General features: G+C 35.3%; 1 protein-coding gene across 2 annotated transcripts in view; it reads left to right on the forward strand.

Moving 5' to 3' along the window:
• LOC103053686 (glypican-5) overlaps nucleotides 1-25,058 on the forward strand; it is a 403,447-nt gene extending 378,389 nt beyond the window's left edge. For both annotated transcript variants that reach the window (XM_088131929.1, XM_088131930.1), the window contains one exon: nucleotides 17,748-25,058. In XM_088131929.1, coding sequence (XP_087988055.1) covers nucleotides 17,748-17,938 — 191 coding nt within the window. In that variant the 3' untranslated portion in view covers nucleotides 17,939-25,058. The remainder of the gene's footprint in view (nucleotides 1-17,747) is intronic.
• Nucleotides 25,059-25,632: the final 574 nt, after the last annotated feature.

A 25,632-nucleotide genomic window follows, 5' to 3' on the forward strand; every position in this document is an offset into this window, starting at 1 on the left:
TTCAGAATGAAAATTAATATATGGATTTGAAAAATATGGAAATGAGATGATATTATATTCCTAAAAAACAGCAAAATTAGGTTCAAAAAAAAGTTCAAACAGGCTGCTATGAGCAAAAACATTTTAGTTTTGCACCACAAACAATACCTTGTAATAGTAGTTAGTAGCTCTCCAATGAACACAAAATACTGTTTCTCAGCGTCAGTATCACTTGTGTATTATCCGAACAGTGAATCAAATTCCTGAATCTAGCACAATATTGTCTACAATGATTGACAAAGGCTTACAAGAAGATATGGAAAAACAAGGCTCAGAGCTTTAGTTAACTAGGCCAGTTACTTAAAGATACACAGATGGATGACTCATGGAAGCATCCCCAAAATTCTGTGGGCTTCCTGAAGAAAAAATGACATATAAATTAATTTTAAACGTTATTATCCTGAATTGACTTGATTTTTTTTTAAAAAAATACCTGATATATGCAACTAAGTGACCAGTAAAATGTCAATCTTAGAAGAATACACAAATCCTTAACCTCTCCCAACCCATTTTATCTTCACAACAATCTTGTAAAATATGTTAGACTAAAAATCTAGTAAGTACAAAGTAATCTAGTGATTTTCCTGGCTAAGTAGGAACCTCAAGCACATCTTTCCAACCTCAGATAAAGCTCATTATATTACAGTGGCATTGTTGGGATTGTCAGATCAGCTGATTCTTCAGAAATCATTGTATTTCCATTGATAATCTCAGAAGATTTGTTTATGTTTATTCATGTTGAAGCTAACTGAGCAAGAACAAACTGTTTTCTCAATGAGATCACTGCAGAAGAAATGTCTGGAAAGATTTGGAGATGATGCTCTTTAAATTTCAAAGTAGAAATCTCATATGCTTTCTTAAAATCACATCCTCACTGCATTTTTGGCAAAGTTTATGATAATGAGAATAGTATTTCTTGGGATATTTGTTCTAGGGCATAATCTATAGGGATTATCAATTTGGAAATCACAATCAGAAGGTACTGAAAATAAATCCTGTAAGTAATTCTCCAAAAAGTCAGGAAGAGCCTCTGAACATCCAATATCAAGGGTAGACCAAGTATTTTCAAATGTTTACAAGTCAGTTTACCTTGTAATTTAAACTTTATTTCAAGAAAATAATTCAGAGCTTTATTATCTAGATGTAAGTCCTTTACATGTATTTGAATTATAGATTCAGCTGCCTTAAATCTTGGTTCATGTGAATGTGCAATTGATGTTTTTTAGATTGTCCAAGCTCTTGATGAATCTTGGTAAATTGTGCCTATGTGCTTTTCATTTCATCAAGTAATGATTTCATGTTACTAACCAAAGTAATTATATTCTAAAAGGATCTTTATGGAAAGTTGCCATCTTCCCCCAAATAGAGCCCATCTCTGTGCACATTTTGCCATGGTTCAATTCCATCTCACAACATAATTTGCTGTGATTAGACTTCATAAGATTTCACATTGATTGCAACTGCACTGATAAGCAGGAGAACACATTCTTCCTTGAAAAAGCCCCAAACGCAGTCTGTATTGTATCAGGAATCAATTCAAACTTTTCCAGTTGAATATTGAGACTCTCAGCTGCAAAAGCATCTTCATCCTGAGATTTTTACCATCAAGACTAATGCTTCTATGGAAGAACAACTAGAAACATTCTCATTCACTGAAGAGGATGAGACTTTCTTTATTTGCTGTTTACAAGTATAATTAAATCTGAAGTTTCTTCTCTTAGAAAAAAATCACATTCAAAGTAATGAGTTTAAGCAAAGAGATAACTCATCCATTATTCAGTCAGATTCAACGAAATAAGCCAAGGGAGCAGGAGAAGGAACAAATAGGGCCACTCAATCCTCCATGCCATTTGAATACTTAATACAAAATATTAAAAAATCTACTATTATTCTTACAGGTCACATTAATGGGAACAGACATAAAGATAAGCACATGACAGTTTTGTACTTTAAGTACTAATGTTAGAGTCAGAGCAGAGTTTGATAGAAGCCACCAAAATAATAATAAACAACTGCTAACTAATTGAAGTGGTCTATCCTTTATGATCAGTCAGACAAAATCTGATGTTTTAAAACCTTGTGTTGAAAGAACCTGAATTCTGGGTGTGGCAGAATGGTACCTGAAGAATTATAGTTCATAAACAGTTTCCAATTTCAGTTAGTATCAGACCATTACTGCTACTATAGTTTCTTTCTTATACAATTAGGTAACAAACCACATTGACCCACAAACAAGGATTTCCTAATTTTGAATGTGGATGTAAATTGTAGTTTATTCAACAATGAAGATTGGTTTGCTCAAGAACATTCTCTGAAACATGAATCCAGTGTACACTGTAGCTGTTTTCATCTGCCTATATCACTGTTTCTCAACCTTGGCAACTTTAATCTGTGTGGATCTCAACTCCCAAAATTCCCCAGGCAGCATGCTAGCTGGGGAATTCTGGGAGTTGAAATCCACACAGATTAAAGTTACCAAGGTTGAGAAACACTGGCCTATATCATAATTAGAGAGTAAGTGGGATTAAAGGACATCTCATTTTGTACATATTATTTCTTATTGACAGAAAGCTGAGATGTTATTTCTATTTTTGTATCATGCCTTAAATGTAAAAACTTTAGTCATATGTGTAGTATGTAACAGACTACCCACCCACCCCCACACATTCACACAAGTGAAAAACTGGTTAGACAATAGTTCCAGAAGTGAGCATGAACAACTGGAACCAAATGAATCGCTCGTTCTATCCAGTTTCATGGGCTTACCTGGTTTCAAAGCACCTGATTAATACAACTATGTCTCAAACCAGTTTGATGCTTCTGAGTGAAATGTGCTCTTCTTGATATGGATATTTGGCAGACTGAGGGTGCTAATCAAACCTTCCATCAAGAACTGTCAACTGTGATAGAGCTCAAGTTCTGGTTGGCTGGATAATCCTGTCAAGGTGAAATGGAGACAAGGAGAAATGTATGTTGAATATCAACCAAAAGTTGATACCAGACAAAACCTGCAGCTCAGTGTTTGTTCCAGTGCCCAGCTGCTTGGGCTTGGTGGTCTCAATGTTTATCTCAAACATAGAAATTACTCATACAAAAACATCCTCCTAATTATTTCACCTCTCTCTCTCTCTCTCTCTCTCTCTCTCTCTCTCTCTCTCTCTCTCAAGGTGATCATAATCTAGGCTTAAAAAACAAAATTTTATTTTCTAACTATTTATTCATTGGAGATTCAGGAATGCCTTTGGGGTCTCCCATATTCTTGTCGACTTATCCACCGCTTGTTCTTTCCCATTCATTCCCTGCTTTTTTCTTCATCTGTCCTACTCCTTCCTCTTCACATATGTATGTCTCTTCCTTTGTTCCTATTACATGTTTGCTCTTTTTCCCCATCTTCTATGAGAATTCTTTCTTTCTTTCTTCCCCATATATCCATTCTCTATCCCAAGTCTTTCTTTGCCTTTTCTGGTAACATGATGCTGGCAGGGAAATGTGGACATATCTTGAGGGCTCCACAGTCACACACAAATTAGGTAAACTTACATATTTAGGCAATGGCTGAGGAGCAAGCAGTGCATGGAGGCTCCATGACAAGATTTGGAGCTCCTGATAAACACCTGTCCATCTAGTCAAACAGTTCTGGGCATCTTGGTAATGTGTTATGTTCAGTAATAGAGAAAATAGTTCACAAGAAGTTGGTATTTTCCCTTTTTGTGTCTCTTAGAGTACATTTTTATTTTAACATAAAGCCCATATAAACTTGCAAAGCAGTGTTGACTAGTTGTAAGTTTCCTTTTCAATGATTACTTCCTGAAAGTCAACAATCACATCAAATGTAAATCACATCAAATGCAAATTCTCTTGCCTGCAAACACTGAAGAACATGAAATGAAACAGAAGTATAAACTGCTGAGAGACTTAGTCAGCAGCATATCAAGTTAAATAAATCAAATAATGTTCATTTTCCTACATAACAAATTTTATTAACCAACTTATTTTGTGCCACGTAGTAAGCAATAAAAATTAATACAGAAATGTATTTTTGGCAAAAAAAAAAAAAAAAGCAGCATTGTTTATTCCATTTTAGTTGAAAAGATTACTTGGTTTGGGTCCAAGGCCAATGAGATGGTCATGATGAAGTCATCAGCATTTTAAATTATTACTCAAAGGTTTATCTATTACAAAAAAGGTTTATCTCTTGATTGCATCTTCTAGCTGTGGAATGATCTTTAACAGATGTCTTCAATACAGTGGCTCAGACAGACAGAAGCACTTAGTTCTGAAACATGCAGCAACATTTCTGTGTAGCCACAGAAGCTACTCCTTCAGTATTGGCAATCCCCCTAATGTTCATTAAATTTAAGGGATGCTTTTGAGTGAATGAGTGCTTTCAGGGTCAGGATCATTTCCTTCTCTGTGTAAAGAACTTAATTTTGAGGTCTAATTATTAATTACTGTGCCTTCTTGTTTTCATATCTGCTTTCCTACTTACATTGTACACTTCTATTTGCACTGTAACAATCAAGTCCAGCTTCCTGCTCAGTGCACTAAATCCCATAGAAGAATGCCTTCTTGACTGCAATATAATGCATCAATATACTTCTACACAATGATACACTCATCAGGTTCCTCATTGTAAAGTCAGAAACATTGGACAACTTGTCACGTGAAGAGGAAAATGGATTTCTAACATACTATCAGGTTTTGTTCTCTATCAGAATCATTTGTTTCAGTATGCCTTTGAAACAGGTTTTGTACAAAACAGCCTAAAGTTCAGATTATATTTTGCTTTTGTTTTTGTTTTGTTTTTGCATTGCAAGTTTGAAGTTATTATCTGCCTCCTGGTTTTCAATGATATGTTCCAAGACAAAATTGTTATTTTTTTTATGATACTATAATCATATCTGTGGGTTTACTCCTTCTTTGGGAGGAGGGGGGAAGTTTTATCACACAACATGAAAATTGCATTTCTTCATTCTCATACATCAGTGAAAACCTTAAAACGTTGGCAGCATTTGTTACAATGCCACTTCAGAAGAGATTTATTATTCAGCCTCTGTATCAAATGAACTGGGTTTGTGTTATGTCATAGTTATAGAAAATACAACACTGTAAATAATGTGTAAGCTCTTTGTATGAGTCCTTGAAGACAACTCAGGCTACCTTTTTGGACTATTGATTATATTCATTTTGGTCACTGCAACAATGTCTGAATAGAACAAAAGGCCCTACAATAAGAGGGGTGGGGGGTATCCAGTGGAAGAGAGCTCTCTGGGAAGTTTATCGCCAGAGCTTCAGGGGATGGCAAAGTGAAGAATTTTCTGAAAGCTGTGCAAGAATTAAAGTTAGTACAGGCAAGGATAGATTAGTGTGTCAGTTTTAGTTTTGCTTCATTTCCCCTCAGCTTGTCCTTTTTTTCATATGTTTGCATTTTAAAAAAAATCTAAATGAACATTCTTAAGGAACTGTAGATACATTTCTCCTAATATACACAATTTTTGTGAAATTTTTCTCCAATATATACATTTTTGCAAGACACATTAGTTGCAATATAAAATGCATTTTGGTATGTAATTTTCACTTTTATATTTATTTATTTATTATTTATTTAGCAGACTTGTCCCCGCCCATCTCCCCCCAATGGGAGACTCTGGGCAGTTTACAACAATTAAAACAAATAAATACATCATCAAAATTTATAAAAAGAGAAAAACACATTTACCCAAAATGGAAGGAGGAGAAAAAATCCAAGAGGCCGATGGAAGTAACACCAGGCCTCTAGGGGGCTAGCCAACCCCATCTCTGATAACCTCCCTCCCTGCCCCAGGCCAGATGGCAGAGCCAGGTCTTCAAGTCCCTCCGAAAGGCTGGGAGTGAGGGGGCCTGTCTCACCTCTGGGGGCAAGATGTTCCAAATTTGTTGATACATTTTCATTTATATGCAGTTACATGCACATTTTATTATTAGAGGTCACAAAATTCAGAACAGGTCATTTTGAAGTCCCCAGTTCAGGCAGAACTAAACCAAACTGCACTTTACGTTGTGTTGGCAGGACAGAAGCTTCTTATGGATCTCAGAAGGACACAGGTTTGGCTGAAAACAGATGTACCCTTCTCGGCTGAATGCTCAACATTTTTTGTAGACAGAAATGTGAGGGATAAGATTGAGGGAGAAGTGGAGCTGGTAAGATGCACCGTGGACTTTCTCCTCTATCCCAGTCTTGGTGGTGTCATTTGTTCACTAGCCTGGTAGAGATGTCCTCAAACTGAGCTTGATTGCTGATGGAGGATAGCCCTCCAGTTTTCTTGGCAGCAATATGGAAGTGGTTCATTACTGTCTTCTGGGATTTTTAAAAACATTTAGCCTACAGCCCTGAGGTTTCCTGGTGTTCTCATGTTAAAGTACTAACCAGCCCAGTCCTGCTTAGTTTCTGAGATCAGACAAGATGTGCCAGCTGCTGACACCTCTTAATGTTCATTCACAAAAAAATCACAAATAGATAAGCATCAAGGCTCTAAAGTACAAACTTATATCAAAATCGTGTGATCTGGTTCTCTCAGTATAATTCTATAATCAACTGTGCTTTTATTATCAAATTGGTTGTCATGCTGTGGGTTCTCTATAATTTGCTTCATTAACAGCCCTATCACAGATTTTTCATTTTCACTGTAGGTTTTAAAATGTTATTTTAAGCTATTTCATTTCAGAGCTATGCTACTCTGAGAGGAATTATGTGGATGTCTATGTTTTGTCTTTTTAAAAAATACTAAAGTACTAATACTAAGAAATACTAGAATAATTTTCAGCAGTATCCAAAGAACAAGGCTTGATTTTCCTTTTAAACAAACAAATCAAGCCTTCTGGAAGGCTTGAAGAACTGCTCTCCTTGCAAGCACTGGGTAGGGTGAGGCTGGAGCTCAGAGAAACTGAAATGGGGATGTAGGGAGGAGTGTTTGCTTTTGGGGCTTCGGGAGTTTTGTTGCAGACTTCTGTTTTTATTGTTTCGTGAACCACCCAGGGTTATACTATATAAGATGGGTGGCCTTCTAAATCTTATAAATAAATAAATAGTCAGTCTAGTGCCATCTTAGCAATTCATGCCGTATTGCTCAAAAATATGAACCTGCACATTTTGAATTCTGTTTTTATCAGGTCTTGCCTGTGTTTGTAACATTTTGCCTGATTAGAATTTCTGGAAAACTCAGAACATTGCACATCTATTTTTGTGACATTTGGGTGAGGTCCAACAAAATGTTTGTCCTGCTATTCTTTTAACCCACATTTGTATTTTGTAAAGCAGTCACTTTGACATTCAGTTTGCATGCTTTTTTTTTGTTATTACTTCTTTTGTATTGATGAGTGTAAATAAGGCATATGGTGTAGAAGCAATGCTGTTCTCTACATATTTCTTACAAATATGCATAGAACTACTCCCTTAAAACAGGAAGCTGACAACCTCAGTACATGAGACATTACCCTTAAGTGAAAAAATGTTTTAGGATGTTAATATTTGCACATTCTTATAGAATCTGAACACCTTTGGAAAAATGTGTAAAATCAAGGCGTACCTATCCACTGTATTTGACGCATCTCCAAAATTTGTACTGCAATTTTCAACTTAAAAAATAAATGTCAAAAGGGATTTAACAAAGCATCTTTTGTGCGAAAAATTGTTTAAAAGTGATATCTTGAATGAAAGTATTCTAGCATGTATTTGTAATAATTACTCATTTAAATGCCTACTGTATATAAATATGTGCTTTTCTGTGTATTTTAAAAACTCAGTGAAATGGGGAAATGGGATTTAATGGGCATACAAGTGAAAACAAATGCAGTGATATAGACCAGAAATTTCTGGAGTTTTCCATTCCTGTGCAGCATTTATCATTTCTCCTTAGCTTTTACACTCAGACCAAAACATATGTATCTATTTATTAGATTTTTTAAATTCACTATTGCCATATGTTGGCAGTGAATAAAGCCTTGGGTCTGTTCTGTTCCTATTCTAAAGGCAAAAAGATATCAGCAATTAACAGAGGAAACCTATAAACCATGTTTATTAATCACGCATACTATTGCATTAATACATATCAATTTACTAGCTCAACCAAATCTTTGTCAGAAAGGAATTCACTAGGACCCCAGAATGAATATTACAGGCATGGCAGTTTGAAGGTTCTATAATTGCCACTTTCATTCTACAAAGTACACTCTTTCATTTCCCCATTTGTCTGCTCCAGCCACATTTGAAAATAATTAGTATTGGTCATGATGTCAAGATAATGTATCATTTGGAAATAATTTGGGGCTATTTAAAAACTGTACATTCTATGGTTATTACTTTGTTTTGAGAGATCTTTGTTTTGGATGCATAAAACCAATTTCAGCTAGTGATATCAGAAGTGATAAAAATGAAAGAACAGTAGCATAGCATCTATTGTAATGCAAGATCTTGTTCCGTCAGGTTGCACTTTTCTTTAATTTTCTCACACAACTGCCAACCAACATAATCTTCTGATCAGAGGGGGGTCCCTACAAATTACTCATATCACCATGAGCAGTTTGCCTTTTCATCTAGAGGGATGCTTTGTGTTAGATTAAATTATTCTACTTGTGATGACTTATCAAAGCCATGGCAAAAACATATGCACTAAGATTCCCATGTCTGCTCTTATTTAGAATTAATTCCCCACTGAGTGTAGCATTATATATTCCCTAGATAGAGTGCAGAGAGGACAGCTTTAAAAATTTATCCTTTCTCATCTAAATGCACTTGCTTGAACAGAACCTATGTTAAAATCAATTAATTATACTTCACAGTAAATATGTTTTGAACTGACATATTAGATTTAACTGCATAACCCACTTATCCTAAAACTGCCCTGTGTAAATGTATCATTTTGAAAGTGTTGAAAAATAATGGTTGTCATATGTAGTAAGTTATATACTGTATCTTTTGAAGGCAATATTTGAAAGAACGAAAAGATTGGACATTTTGCAATTCATACAAAGAATAAATGAGAAAAGATGACAATTTAAAGATAAATGTTCCTTCGAAGTGCCATAATATCCATAATTTCTTCAGTATCAATAATTAGCTCAAATCTCCCATGCTAATGAAGTGATATGAAGCAACCATATATTGCCTAGACCACCAGTCACTCTAGCTCAATCCTCTGGAATTTCTGGATTCCTTGAAGATTTCAGTGAATGAAACTGAGGCCTTTTAGATAAAAAGCATTTATTTTGCTACTGACTCTTCTGCAACTCAGAGGTCATTTAGATTCATACATGAATCTTTATCCAGCTTTCTAATGGGAAAAGTACCTCTACCTGAAAATCATGCACCATGCAAACCCAGTGTTTTTAAAAATCTCTGCACTTGCTCAAAATATCTACAGCTAGCTTCTTTTGCTGGTATTCCAAACAAAATCAGCATGTACTTTCAAAACCACAGGGACTTATCCTTGTTTAACATAGAGATGCCTGTCTGCCTGTCTCACAGCATATGTACAGTGAGTTATAGAACTAGTGGTAACCTATAATTAAAAGCCAAACTAGATGTTACTTAATATTTAATTCAGCAGACAGCTATAACAGTTCTTTTCCTCTTCAAAGATAACACAGAATCCTAGGAGACTAGGATAGGGGGTTGCCCATTTTATGAAGTACATAGAGGAAAAAAAATACATAAAATCCTAATCCCGCATCTACATACAGAGACACAGCTAAGTTAAAAAAAAAAAAAGAGGGAGAACAGAGTTAACGTTATTCTGGAATACATAATAATTTAAAGAGTAAATTTTAATTAATTTACATGTAATTTTGGTTGTAAGTCAACATAACAAAAGTATTTGAAGCATTTGCAAGTTAGTATTTTGCCATTCAGATGATGCATCAGCATTTCTTTTGAGCGATAATTTGTTCCTCTACATTACATGTTATTGTTCTGAAACAGAAAAAGGCTATGTTGCTACATCCCATGGTGAAATGAGTCCAGTAGGTATTTATCCTATGGCTCTCTCTAAATATGGATATAAGTTATTATCTGATTTGTAATGCAGATGGGGATCAACATTCTCATTGTAATGTATCTTTGGGTTCTAAAGGAAGGCTCAAGATGTATGAACAGTGTTACTCTGAAATATGATTTCATTCAACTAGAACAAAGAATTAAAGTACTTAACAAACATTGGAGACAACACCTAAAGAAAATGAGAAAGGCTTGGTGAATTTCCTTGGGAAGAAAAGTGTGCACTTTTGAGTCCTGTGCTCCAAATGATCTGTTTCTTGTTCGTTATTAAAGCCTGTTCAACCAAATATGGTATTTAAATGATGAGCTCAGCATGCTTTGGTCTTCATATGCAGATGATAAACCATATAGGATTTAGTCAATTTTATCTGGATTAGACACTGTTGTATTCTCCTTTTTTTTCCTCATGTCTAATAATTATGTTCTAAGGCAAATCTGTTGGTTATTCATTATTTTCATAGTTCCAGTAATGGTTGATGTGGCCTGTCCTTAATACATAGCTCAGATACTCCCACCTACTTTTATTTTTGAATTTTAAGATTAGAAAAGTTTGAAGTTTTTGATTAATGTCAGCATTTACTGTATGAAATGATTAATCATCTGTGATCCATGGATTCTGAAGTACTTGCTTTTGAACGTAGTTAGGTGAAACTGGAACAATTTCTTCCATTTTAAATTTTTGATAAGTTGTTCTTTTGAGTGAATATATTTCATTGTTGGCTGTCATTAAGATAACATCATTAGTACTTTAGTACTTTGATAGTTGGAGAGCCAGTCTGGGGTATTAGTTAAGGCACCAGGGTAGAAACCAGGAGACTGTGAATTCTAGTCCTGCCTTAGGCACCAAGCCAGCTGGGTGAACTTGGGCCAGTCACTCTCTTTCAACCCTAGGAAGGAGGCAATGGCAACCCACTTCCAAAATCTTGCCATGAGAACTGCAGAGACTTGTCCAGACAGTTCCCAAGAGTCAATACTGACTCGAAGATACAAAAAAAAAAAAAAAAAACCTAACCCACAATCTTTGATAGTTACTGTATCTCAGTAATGAAAGAACTGCTAACATTATAATCATGAGAAAGGTGTCTGACATCTTTTATAATTATTATCTTTACACAAGGAATTTTAAGCATTCTTAGAAGAGTAGCATGTGGAATATAACACAAAATATCAAGATCAATATAATAAAGTTAACTTTGGAAAAAGTTACTTTTTTTACATACTTATTCAGAAATATTTGCTAACAAACTGAGTCCATGATTATGATGGATGAAGAAAGGACATAAAACGGCCTATCCCAGTTCACAGTCCATAAAATTAAAATGTGTATGCCCAGCATCTCTACCACAATGGAGGGTACTGCCATAGACAAATTTAAAACTTTTGGATCTCTGTATAGTTATGCTCCTTCCATACTACAGCTCTCTTGATTTATTTGTTTGTTTTCAAATATTTTTTTCATTTTCATTTTATTTTATTTATAGCGAGGAATATATAAAGCCAAGTAGATATAACTTATTTTTAAATTATAGATATCTTATAACTTATTTAAAAATTATAAATGGTCTAGGAACCTGGAATTAGGTAGTAGACAGTAATCATGCCATTCTTCCACATAATAAGTTTAAACTAGATGGGGTAAAAATAATAGTCTGCATTATCATAACATTGATATTGGGGGGGGGGTCATGTTTTCCATTACAGAAGTTTTCCAATATATAGTATATCGAACAATATGGAAATATTCAAATCCTTTCTTGTTTCCATGATCTTGTCACTATCTATCTGGCTGCAACCAACAAAAAACAATAAATTCTTAATGCTCCATGACATCAAAAGAAGTTTAGGGTCTAATCTAATAGCCCGAGTTGTAATTTGCCCTATTACAAAATACTACTTCTTTGTAGAGAGAGCAGTCACATTTAGAAAAAGTAAGCTATTTTTCTCATATTTCAGGAGGAAGAATGGCATTTATGGCAGTTGGAAGCTAGGCTTAGAAAGTGAAAAAAAGAATTTTGCTGCCTGTTAGCTTCCAATTATTTACATGAGTTTGTATGAGTGCTGGAAATTGTTACTGTCTAGGTTTGTAAAGAAAAATTAAAGCCATTGTTTCATGCCCATGAGACTTGGCTGAGTGGAGCTGATAGATAACAGTAGCAAGGCATACATGAGAATTACAGGTTAACTGAAGAAAATTCCCCAAATGGTGGTAGTGGGTACATAAAAATGGGTAAAGGAGTCCTCATTTCTAAAGGGGAGACAGTGTACTGTTTCCTCCCCCTACCCACTCAGAGAAGGAACGCTAAGCATTCACTTTATGGAATCCAGTTGTGCCCACAGAGACATCATTAAGATGAACTAGAGATGTCTGAGGAGTTCAGTATTTATATATTCCTGTAAAACACATACTAAACTGCATTTTCAATTAATGGGTGGATCAGAAATAATTTAACTTTTCATCAGAATTTGCACTTATCCAGATGTTGTGAGAGAAATTGTTCAGCAGTTTTGGTCAATCAAAATGCAGCTTTAAAATTAGGTCTGTGCAAAGCTTCGAATAAAGCACTCCTTCAAAATGGCTTTATAAAGTATTGTGGTCCTGATTTCTAAAGTGCAAAGCAGAACTTCCTCATCATTTTGCTTCAGGTCACTCTAGCTGCCTTCGCTGGAAGAAGCCTTTTCGGCTACTTGATATGCTGAAGGAGGCCATTAGGTGACTGAAGAAGCAAAGACATGGAGCAAACAACACCACTCCAGCATGAAACATCTCATCACCGAAGCTCCCTTTCACAGGCCTGCTTTAAATAATACTAAGAAAGAACATACACTTTTAAATGTGTACTTTGATTAAAAAAATAAAAAGCATTAAAATGCAGATTGAAATCCTATTTGGAGAAGATTTGTTTGAAATATCAGTTTAATATATAAATATTTATTTATCAAATTTAATATATAAATAAAATTAGCATATGGAGAAAAAAGATGCAAAAGTGCAATGAACAGAAACAGATTCAGTCCTTCCCAGCTGAAAGAGTGAATCTGTCTAGTTTTCTTCGGCTGTTGGGAAGAGTTCTCTGCATTTGTTTCCAGAGTCCTACTAAATTCATGCTTGCCATTGGGGCAGCATGACAGCCAAGGCTAGCATTTCAATTTATTTATAACTATAGCCTAGGGAGTATCTGAGAACCACTATTATACTCTCTCAGGTATTTGTTCCTAATAGGTTTGATATTTAAGAGGAAGCTATTTTGCACTTTTGTCTTCTTTGTGTCTATGTGTGTGTCATGGGAATAATTCCCAGGGAAGGTAAGTAAAACATTGCAATCCTGCTAAGCTTAGGCTTTACCAATGAAAAGATGCCCCTATACAATAATAGTATTTTATCAAACAACATGTATTTAATTTTTAAACGGAGATTTACAAAATGTCCTGTTGGCACATCTAACCTTCATACCTTTTAATTGCCAGCAGGCCGTAAAAGGAAATTGCTGTGAAGCTACAGTGCAAGAGAAAACTAAGATTGGGGGCCTTTCCCTGGGAAGGTTAAAGGCAGATTTTCCTGATGTATTATTTAATACTTGTTATATAGCGTATTAAATAGTGTTGTAGTACTGAAGGGAAAACTGTTAAAATGCCAACACTCCCCCATTTTCTTTTATTTCAGATAGTATTCAATCTTACTTTAGATGTTTTGGTTAAGTCAATATCAGAAGAATAAACGAATTAATGCTTCCCAACCTAGCCAATTTACAGCAGCAAATCAAGTTACAAGCCTGGATATGGTCAAGTGAAAGAGAGGAATAGATTTAACTTTGTGAAGTCTTTATTTAATCTGCAGGCTCTAGAGAGCTGAAGTCAGCAGGCTAGGATGATATAAAAGGATGGAGAAATAGTGCCTTTACCACAGCTGGCAGCATGACAGTGATGGAAAGAAAGACCAGGTGCTTTCAGAAAAATACCTCTTCCCATGATTTATTTTTAAACCTTCCCTCTGCTTTCGAGGTTCAGGCATGAGTGCTTATGTTTGTGCAATGAAAATATAAACTCTCATAAAAGAGTTTTACCATAGAAAATATAAACTCTCATAAAGAGTTTTACCAGGGCTTCCATAGGTGTGCAAGGATTAAAAAAAGAAAGAAAGAAGGGGGAAGAAACTGCTGAAATGGTCCAGTGAGACTTCAGTGGTCTCCAGATGCTGTCTGTTGTAGATAAGAATAGAAATTGGAGTGAGCTGAAAGATATCATGGCTTGGTGACTCAAAAATTAAACATTAACACTTTCTCTATAATGAGAAATTGTATACAAATAATTTTAACAATCTCAAAGCTGCTTACACTAACCACACAATAATATTTCAGAATAAAAACAATCCATTAAAATAGGGCTACCAGACCTGGGCTGCCAAAATCCAGACAACCAATAGATGACAGCAAAGAGATTAAAAAAACTCTTGAGTATTGTAGCCCTACATCAAGCAGCAATCTGCAGGGTATGCCCCCAAGGAGCCAGGGAAGTTGGTGCAATTGCAGATGTCCTTTAACATAACCTGGGCCCCATTTGATTAGTTTATCATAATATGAAGGATCTCCATCTTTCTTTAATATTGTTGTTATCCATAAATATTTCTTGTCTCCACTTTTTTTTCCCCTTTGAATAAAATCCAGTATGAGGACAAGGAATTATGCCTGGAACTGCATTATCAGTTAAAAAACAAACAGGGATGGCACTATCTGGTTCTCCTATACATTTATTATGAGTACATCCCAGAAGCCATTTGTCTTCCCAAATGAAGGCTGATATTATGAAAAAGCTCAGGGAAACTCTGCATTTGCCCTTTCTGGTTTACATTGCCAAAAGTTTAAATGTTCAAACAGAGAAAAACTAACGTTTTGTTCCAAACTACTTCTCTTAGCTATTCCCTCGGTTTGCTCTCCAGACCATGATTCACCCCGACTGAATTCATTGGGTGACCTCCTCACCGGTGAAACTTCCAGCTTTTCTGTCTGCTACCAGCCCAGTTTGATACCCTTGCACCCACACCCATCCTCTCCCCAAGCCTCTCTTGTCTTGTGGGGAGAAATTCAACTTAGTTCTAATTTCCTCTGCATCCTGCAATTCAATGGTTTAGCTTAACATTTTAATCTTTCTTGGCTTACACAACTCTACTGCAATCAAATGAGTTGTACTGGTAACAGTAATTCATGCACTAGTAACCTCAACAGTGGACTATAGTGATGTGCTCTATAAACAACTCACTTTGAGGTGGGCTAATGGAAAATGCTAGACTGGGAAATTAGACAGCCTATCAGGAACTTATTCACACAGTTCTGCTGGCTTCTTGCATACCAAGGAATCAAATTCACAATGCTTGTCACGACACAGAAAGCCAGCCATGGTTTAGGATATGGATACTTGATGGAATTCTTTCTCACTTATGTACCTGCTGGAGTTCTCAGATCTACTGCTGGTCTCTTTTATTATAATGGTACCACATTTACAAAAATTCTTTTATGCAGCTATCTAAGAGAGGACATTTTAAATATTAGAATAAACTGAAGACGTATTTGTTCATTGAGACCCCTGTTTTAATTCTACTGCTGTGTTCTATATTGTTGCTACCTCATCATTTTTGTTGTTGTTTTAGGGATTTTAAATGTTTGTTTGATTGCTTTACTGAGTTTTTAGGCAGCTCTAATTGCAAACAATTCTGAGTAGCAAACATCCCAAATCCATAAGTCAGGTTAAAACTATACAGTAAAAACAGAGTATATCTATAATATCAAAACAACATGGGCAACATGAATCATATTAATCAATTCAGTCAACCCAAAAAGAGACTTTCCACTATCAGAGACAACAAGCTCACAGTTTTCTAACACAAGGCCTGATGGAATAACCATGTTTTAATGGCTTTCTCAAATGGCCTCCCAGTCCGGGAGGAGCCATTCAGATGTCAGAGAATGCTATTCCATGGAAGGAAGGCAGCAGCTGAGAAGTCTTGAAAAGCATATCTTTAAGAAAAGCTAATTGAAACTTTATTCTTTAAGGGCATAAAAGGGCCATAGCAGTCCTTTCAGTTTAGATCACAAAGGCAAAATATACTTCTTCCTCTCTTCATTTCCATACATTTTTCAGAGCCGTTTTAAATATATTATTAACAAAGGTCTATTTAGACATCTCTCAAGGCAAAAGGAGAGTCTGGTTCCCTTCCCATTTCTGCCTCCCTTGTCGTCCAACCTTCTCCAAGTCTTCCACTTCCATTTATTTTCATGTCTTTCTCCTACTTTGTTTTTCTGAGCACTATGACTTGCTTTCTGCTGTCCAGTTTCTCTTAGATTTCTGCTGCTCACCTCATTTCTGTTGGTCAAACTTCTTTATACTCTTCTCTCTTTTTCCTTTCCTTTCTCCTTTTTTTCTTGGATTCCTTCTTTCACTTGTCTTTTACCTGTTTGCTTTTCTTGTTTGATTTCCCACCCCTTTTTATCTAGCCCCTTGATTTCTGATCAGATGAATGTATATTGTGGTTAACACTTTTTTATGACTGCTGAGTGTTTCAGCTATGATTCAACTTTCTCCCTCAGAATATAGGGGGATCCCTATACTTCCTGGCATACAACCTCTGGCAATTTCTCATCATTCATAGGAACCTGCCTTAACACCATATCAAACAGTAGTTAGTGATATGGAGACTTGTTTCAGGTTAAGGGCTGAATGGCTAGCTAAAGTCATATTCCCAAAGTGTATCGGATTTAAAAAAAAAAAGGTGAGCAAGCTTTGTTAGAAAACAAATTGTTTTAATTTAATTTACATGAAATTAATTAAATAATTAATTTTCATATCATTCATATCATCTCAATGTCCAATAGTCAACTAAAGAAAGAACTATTTGTAGTAAATGCAGAACTGAAAGAATCACTTTAACAATCAATGGTTTATGGTGATGTTATGATGCCACTAAAGTTAAAAGTTAAAGTTGAGAGCACCCAATTTAGTGGTTTGGGAAGTTTATAGGACCAAGCTTTGGAGTACCAATAATAATAAAAAAAAGGTCCAATAGGATGGGGGGGGGGATTAAGTTTTTTTAAAAAACTGGTAGGATAGATGTGTTAAGACTTAAGTTGACTTGATTTTATTCTTTTGAGTAAAAATGCACTGCACTCAGTTGCACTGGAGTTCATTGAAATCAAATTCCATCATTACTGAGATTTGAACTGCATCAAAGGCAAATGCCCAAATGTCTACAGCTGTGAAAATTCCATTGATTTTAGCTAATTAGATTATTATGAAGCTAATAATTAAACTATTGATTCTTTCAAAAATAATCTATCAGACATAAGATATATGGAAGATTCTATTTTATTTTCTGACTCTTTCAGGACAGATAGAGTGTTATATTCTACAATATATGGACAGATTTCACGCTCCAGTTTAGTCAACGCTAAGTCTTTATGGATTCAATAAAATTTACTATCAAATTACTTACAGTCTTAGGCCTAAACATGCTTATAGGGAATAAATTGAATTAAATTATTGAGTCTTACTGATAAGTACACAAATAGCAGATTATGCTACAGGTCATATTTTCAGATGTAAAAATGGTGGAACCATAAAAATCATCATTTTCTTACTGACAGGGCTTGCTAAATAAGTAACTATTTGTTTTGTTTGTGTTTCTTTTCAGATGTTTTTAGTGTGAAGTCAGAAGACAGAAATGAAACCATATTAATAATGGAAAAAATGGACACCACAACCACAACTACTATAAAAACATTTTCCATTTATAAAGAGGACAGAAATCTGGGTACTCAAGCATCAAGTTCTTGGTTCTTTAAAATTACCAGCCTTGCAGTTTTGTGGCATTTTGTGTCATAGCCACATTACACTGCAGTAACTATAGTATGCAATTTCTGTGCACCATCATATATACCTTCAGCCTTATCCAAGTGGAAACAAAGTTAAATGGGTCTCTAAATTCTATGCTCTAATATTATGTGGTATGTTAGTTTAAGTGCTAAGTATTAGTCTGGAACTGGCTAACAGCAAGCATCAATTTGTACACAGTGTCTCCAGGGTCTGGAGATGTTTTTTGGTAAATCTCAACTAATACACATGGAAAAAGGATGAAGACAGAAGACTTAAGTAGGTTAAGTTATTATGATAGGTACAGTTAAGAATGTTATAAAGTTATACATTAATATGTTGGCATTTTCTCCCTTTTACTTGTTAGATATTGGACTGTTGTCTATTTGATATTTTGTCTGCATTTCTTTAAACAACTGGATTTCAGTTACATGTCAATACTAAGTTATATCTATAGGGATCTACAAATACAGTATTATAAACAAAGTTACTAGCTCGATCAAATTCTGGTCAAGGAATCATAGTATGCTTGAAATTCTTTATTTCTTAATATTTAGATTGCAGAAAGCATATGCTGTCTTTAATGTATCATTATAGAGTAGTTCCTTTAACTATTCAGCAATAAATAGAACTACTTCCCAATTTATTTTAAAACACTGCAGAACTGTTTTCCTGCTCATGTATTTCTTTACTATATACTTATAATTTTGTCATGTTGCAAATATCTGGTGATTTAAAAAGAAAGAGAGGAGAACATTAGATGGTCATGGCAAAAATGGTTATTGACTTGATGTTGTAGAGTTGGGGTGAGGAACCAGTGCCTGGACTGTAATCTTCTGTAACTCCAGCCAACATGGTTAGCAATAAAGGATGCTGAGAACTGCTGTTCAGAAACATCTGGATGGCCACAGTTTCTTCACCCTGACCTAGTGCCTGTATTGCATTAAAAGAAAAACTCTGATCTAATGATCTGGTCTAATCAGGTACATCTGGATGGGCAATAGCAGCAGCATGCAGCTGCCATAATTTGATACAGTTGTTTGACTCTCTTTCTCAGTTACTACCAAATTCAGTGGCACAATTTGCCACCAAAATTTGGTGGAACCGCTTGACTACCTTTTGGAATATTTAGCATAAATTTATCTATAGAAAAATTATCTATTGCAGAACATTAAAGTTAAGGTTGGAAAAGGATTTCTTCCTATCTCAACTGCATTTTACAACTGCCCATTGCCTTACCATCCAACGCTATGTATGCCCTCAACTTGTAAAGGGTTGTTCAACCCCATTTTAGAGGGGATAAACAAAACAGCTTTCTGCAAGACATCAGTTCAGATCTCTGGAAATAAATTCTTGTCCACTCCCTGCCATCTGCTGCTTGGAAAAGAAAGAAAATATGGTGAAAAAGAGAAAAGAATGTGAGAGATGGGGGGAGGGGGGAGAGAGAAAGAAAAAAATGGATGTGTCATAAAATAAAGGGTATCCTTATTGGTTTGAGAGTTCTGGTTCCACCCATATCTTGCTTTGGTTCCACCCAGCATATGGCCCCCAGCCAATTACCCTTTGAAACCATGTTAAAGAAGAAATAAAAGAAAAGAAAATGGAATGAATCCATCCCTTAATATTCCTCACAAAGATTGGGGTTGTTAGAGCTTATATGCCAGCAACCCACTGTTTTGTGGATGCCTGCAGGAATTCCCCCTTATACATGTTTGCACACACGGGATGTGATCCAGAAGATGGATATGCACTTTCTTTGTTAATCCAGTACAAAATTTCCATCAAGCTACCAGGAAAAAATGTTATTTCTTTTATCCCCCAAAATAAAAAATATCTGAAGTGCAGTATGTCCATAGTAACTATTTTCAATGATATGCTATGACATAAAAATATGAAAGAAATGTCAACTTATAATGATACCTTCTGTTATTTACTACTTTAATACATATTTTGAAGCGTATTTCCCATGTTTCTGTAATGGGCCATTTTAAGCTTTCAAGAAAATCAATGTGCTTCATATATGATAAGAAGTTACAATCCTACTATTAATTAGATGGAAGAAGGCTAATACGAGTATTTTTTACAACAATCCTTAAAATGCCATTGAAAATCAATATAGTACAAACTCAGCAGAATTAACCATCACAAAGAATCATTATGCCTCCAATTTATATTTACTAAGAATGTCAATAATTCATATAACTGAAAAGGGGTTTTCATGATAAAAGATAATTATTGTGTACAGTTTTTAATGGTATAGTGTAAAATATTTGCTTTTGATCTGTATGTATGATATGTATGTGTCCAACAATTACTGAAACCATTTGATTTGCATAAAATATATACTAAGTCCAGTGTACCAATCCTAGGTACTAGCTGATATGTTTAGGATAAAAGCATAAGGTACAACTGGATGGTCGTTCCTTGCTGCTGTTGGAGTTCTGATGTGCACATCATTTTTTGTATTTGATTTTGTTGTACTTGCTTTCAAGGGTTTCCTTATGCACATCATGTACCAGGACAGAGCACTGCTTTTAGTGACTGATGAGCTGTTATTCTCAGATGACTTTGTTTTCTGATTTTAAAATTAAGTTACGATCCAGCCAAATCAAACATTTTGTCCCATCGAATATAGCAAAACAATTCATAATACAGTATGAAACCTCTCCCATTCAAACAAAATTTAGAAATGCTCATCTGCTGATGAAATTGTCCTGTAAAGTTTTAATCCTCATAGAGATGAATGACAGACATGGGACAATACATGCCAGAATCTTAGAAGTCAGAAGAATCTGCTATAGATAGCATTTTTTAAAAAAAGTTTACCATAGTCATCAAGCCATTCTGTCTGAAAAAAAGCAATTTCATCTTAGTGCATGGAGTAATAGTATCTTGATGACAGAAAATGAATGGAAACTGATGAAAGCAAAGTGCTCTCTTATAGTTAAGGCACTACAGCCTTACAATACCCAAGAAAATCAATCTTGCTGAACAAATACCAACAATCCCTTCTATTAGGCATATATCAGATTCTAGACAGAAAACTTCATTTGTAGGCATTAAAACCGAGAGCCAGTTTGGTCTAATGGTTAAGGCACTGGGCTAGAAACCAGGAGACTATAAGTTCCAGTCCCACCTTAGGTTTGAATGCTGGGTGGGTGACTTTGGGCCAGTCACTCTCTCTCAGCCAACCCATCTCACAGGGTTGTTGTTGTGGGGAAAATAGGAGGGGGAAGGAATATTAGGTATGTTCGCCACCTTGAGTTATTTATAAAAAAATAATAAAGGTGGGATAAATAAAAATTTTAAAAACCAGATAAATAGAATGTTAAATTCTCTATCATAGTTTTCTTTAAAGTATCTCAGATATTTCAAACCCATATTGGAAAATCACTCATGATCATTTGAGAATATGCAACCTATGTTAAGCACCATTCTTTGGTGATTTTAAGTAAAAAGGAAAATATATATGTATGTTGGAGGATTGCATCAAATGCTGTTCTGCACTTCTCTGACTGGACATAACCAAGTGCTTCCTGCTTCCTGCTTCTAAACAGCAAATTCACAGAAATTTTCCTGTTCAAAAAACTAAATGAAGAGTACATGTCTTAATATCTGATCAACATTAACTGGCAATTTTATGAAATATACCAAAATACCATTGAAAAGCAACTATATTATTTTACATAGGCAATGCATTAAATTTATATGACATTGTTAATGTAGTTTGCATTTTATCATTACCCTTCACCTTTCTTTCTCTCTCTCTCTTTTTCCATTAAATCAGGAAGTTGCAATTATACTATTTGTACTTCATGTAACAATGCCATGCTAAAAAAAATCTTTTGTTGCATAGTATAAGCAATTAACATTTGCTCACTTTGACTATTACAACAGGCTATATAATTTGTCCACTGTGCCCTTTCTCTGCACCTAATTAGAATCAGTGTGAAACTCCATTCAGGCGATAAATATTTAATTGGAGGACACAGGAAGCAAAGAAGGAACGTGTTTCTTATTTTATACAGTTTTTGCAATTGTGCACTTATAATATACTTTTCACCTAAAATGATATTTTCACATGAGAAGCTTTTAAATATTTATGTTAAATGTTGCTGTTGTGATCTATAGTAACTCCAGCAAATCTTGTTTACATTATAAAAGGATATATTTCTGTCTTAAAACCCTAGTTTGAAGAGCAGTACAAGTAGGGAATTCTGTTCACTAGTATAGAAACAAAGATGCTGTCACAACATCAAGCAGTTTATATAGGCCACTCTGCTTTAACATTCTTTTAAGTGAGATAAGGGCTTAGCGTTCCTGCATCAGATGTTGTACTCTGAGGTTTGAGGAGCTTAGTACCAAAAGTTGGGAGACAACCATAATAAATAAAACAGTAACAGTATCAGCTGGTATAATTAGAGAAATATCTAGAGCCAGGATAACTAACTATGCTTTGATCCTGGTGGATGAATATAACTTCTCCTTCCAAAATTTGGTCTCAAATTCTTACCAGGAGTGCCAACCCTGAACATTTACTATCAATTATATGTATATGCAACTAGGGTATGGAATGCTCTTCTACTTGTTCCTGATTTTTTACAGATAAAAATGTTTTCTGTGTAAGGTTCTAAACTGTAAGTTTAGCTATTTTGTCTTGAAACTGGAAAAATATCTATCAGAAGTGTACATGGTGAGGAACAATTTTGCTCCAGGAAGGGGTTCTTCTGCTGGGCCTAAACTATTCCCACATTTCTATCATGGGCTTCTAAACACTTCTGATATAAACCAGGAAGTGTATCTCTTCCTTCTAAAGTTTATCAAACTTTCTTGGGTTTTATTATGCTGCCATTATATTTAAGAAGGGCATGCTACATAATACATTTTCTATCATGGTAGCCTGGGTAAAGAGACAGTAGTCTCTTTACCCAGGCTACCATGATAGAAAATGTATTATGTAGTCTCTTGGAGGTGAACACAGAAGCAGTGTGCTAAGATCCAAGGAGCATCAGGAGAGTAGCACGAGACAGTAGCTGGCAATGGCTGTCGAGGATATGGAGCCCAGTTTATTCTTTGAAATTCAGAAGACTGAATCCAAAATCTAAATTAATGTGAAACAAGACTCTTCAAGACTTACCTATTTCTGTATACCTAGCCTCAGATGCTATCAAAATCATGACCTCTAATTATTGTAATAGTATAAATAGAGGGAGAAAATGATCACAGTGATTCTGTTGATTGGAAAGAGTGTGTGCTGATGTATATATTACTTTTGAGTACTGCTTTCAAAATGATTGTGTTTCTCTTGATTACTAACGCCTTTAATAACTGCGGTATTATCTCCCAGGCTAAATCTCAACACATAGAAGTTAAATGTTTATATATCCTCACTCTCACTAGATCATTTTTCTCCTTGCTTTTCATAAGACACACATATAACATGAGCCCAGAAACCTTAAATTATGTTGCTTTTTTTTAAACCATTTTTTAATCTATCTCATTCTACCTTTCCTGAAATATTATAGAATTCTGTGGACTGTAGTGGGTAAAAGTCACAGCATTTGCATGATTATGTCATAATGGCCCCACCCACCCTTATCCCCCCGATCTTTCTCCTCCTCCTCCCTACCTCCTCCTCCTTCCATCTGTTGATTCAGAGAGCTCTGGAAATTCTCAGGGTAGTCCTGGAGCCAAGCAGTCCTTGCAGACTTGATTTGGGCTAAACAGGTTCAGTGCCAGCTACATGTCACTCTGTGAGAAGGAGGATAGAACTGAAGCTCGGCAAGCCCAACAGTATGCTAAGCATACATGGGGACAACAGAGTAGATGCCTTTAGGATGCTTTGCAATGAAATGGATGTTGGTGTGCAAAACTCTGCCCTAGTTCAGGAGAATATTAAATTTAAAAAGGTACCACATATTGATTGTATGGCTCTCACTCATTTAAAGTATTGTCTTGTGTGCAGAATCCAACTAAAAGGGTATGCCTTTTCCAGAAAACCATTTCCAACCCTAATCAACAAAATGATTTGGTCTCTTTATTTCACTCCTGTGACATCTGGGTAGAAGTGCAGCAGTATGTCACATTTTGTGCCTGGGCCCAAGTAAAATGTTTGCTGTTTCCCACCCCCACCAATGCTGACTCTTTTTGCTTTTAAGATAATCCCCTGGATTGAAGCACTGCCAAATATTTAATGTTTTTGCTGTCAATATTTACACGAAGCTCATGCAAACCCTGTCAGTCTTTGTCATAGTATCCTGTACAGTGGTGTTGATTTTAATTATGCCACATTTATGATTTCAATATCTGCTTCTTAAAGACCATCTCTTATTTTAAAACAGCACTTTGGACTGGGAGTTCCACAAAGACAGAACATTACTCACAACCACTTGTTTTTTATTAGCAACACTTGAAACTGGAGAGTTTCTAGATCTAAACTTATCCAGGCAGGAAAAAAAAATTAAAAACTGATGACATTGAGAAACATGTGCAATGGAAGTCTGTAAAAATTAGAAAAAAAGATTGCAGTAATCTATGACATAGATATGTTTATGAATCATCATGGGGAAAAAAGTGTTTTGAATTGCCATCTGTGAAGCCAATTAATATCCTAGAAAAAATGCTATATTACTGGTCAAGAGAATTTTATAAAGACAACTGTACATCAGCGGTTCATTTCAATGGCCTGGTATCAAAAATAAAAATAGCAAAACATTCTTCTGTGTTCAGTTATCCTGAACCTCTTCATAGGCCTTGATTGGACTAAGAGCCCTTAACTATATGTAGCACTGCAGCCTGGCTTCAGACATATCTCTGGTTTTCTTTCTTTTCTTTAATAACTTTTCACAGCAATTTATTTGGCCCTGTAAATATTGTTGATGTTATTACTGATATTTTATATATGGGTACTTTACTGTCTATCTTATTGAAATACTGACATATTGCTGAAGAAGGGTACTGCTCTTTGCTTATTTGTTGTGTTTTGCATATGGAATCCAAGTTTTAAAATAATCAAAAGCTATTGTCATAGCAGTGTCCAAGAAAGAGACTCTGAAGAATTGTAATAGTGTGATGATTTGTAAGTACATTGATTTCTGTAATAAATAATAAACAATAATAAAACATATTGCTATTGGAGGTTTTATAAGTTTATTAGCTCACGTAGCCTAATTCATTTTTGTTACATTCCATTGATGCCTTAGGATGCAATTCTGGGGTGCCTGGGACAGCATTCTCATAGCCATATGATTTTTCAGATTCTTTCATAATGTCAGAGCCAGTGTTTAGTTCCCCACTAACTTCTGTGGCTGATTCTTTCTGTAGCTGGAAAACTATTAAAAAGAGTCGTATTGGAGACAAGGACAGAAATGAGATGGAAGAGATTTGGGAACTGAAGGTTCATAAACTCCTTAATGCCCACCAACCTTGTCCCTGCCCTATCTGGTGGAGGAGTCAAATTAGCCATTTAATCTAAATCTCTTCCATCTCTTTGTAAGCAACTGTAGGAAAAAGTCAAAAATAAAAACATGATGAGGGAGGCAACAGAGAGGCACAAATTTACAGGGTTGTCTGCAGAGTGTGGTAAAAAAAAGTCAAGATGGCACCCATGATGATTTAATCAAAGCTCTTCCTGGTTTTTATGTGAGTCATCTGTGACACACATAAAAACCAAGCCATGCTTCAGTCACACTGTCACAGCTGCTATC

The sequence above is a fragment of the Python bivittatus genome, unplaced genomic scaffold (assembly GCF_059951505.1).
Source record: "Python bivittatus isolate LINGU-HERP-01145 unplaced genomic scaffold, Pbiv_v1 ctg000980_np1212, whole genome shotgun sequence".
NCBI classification, from domain to species: Eukaryota; Metazoa; Chordata; class Lepidosauria; order Squamata; family Pythonidae; genus Python; species Python bivittatus.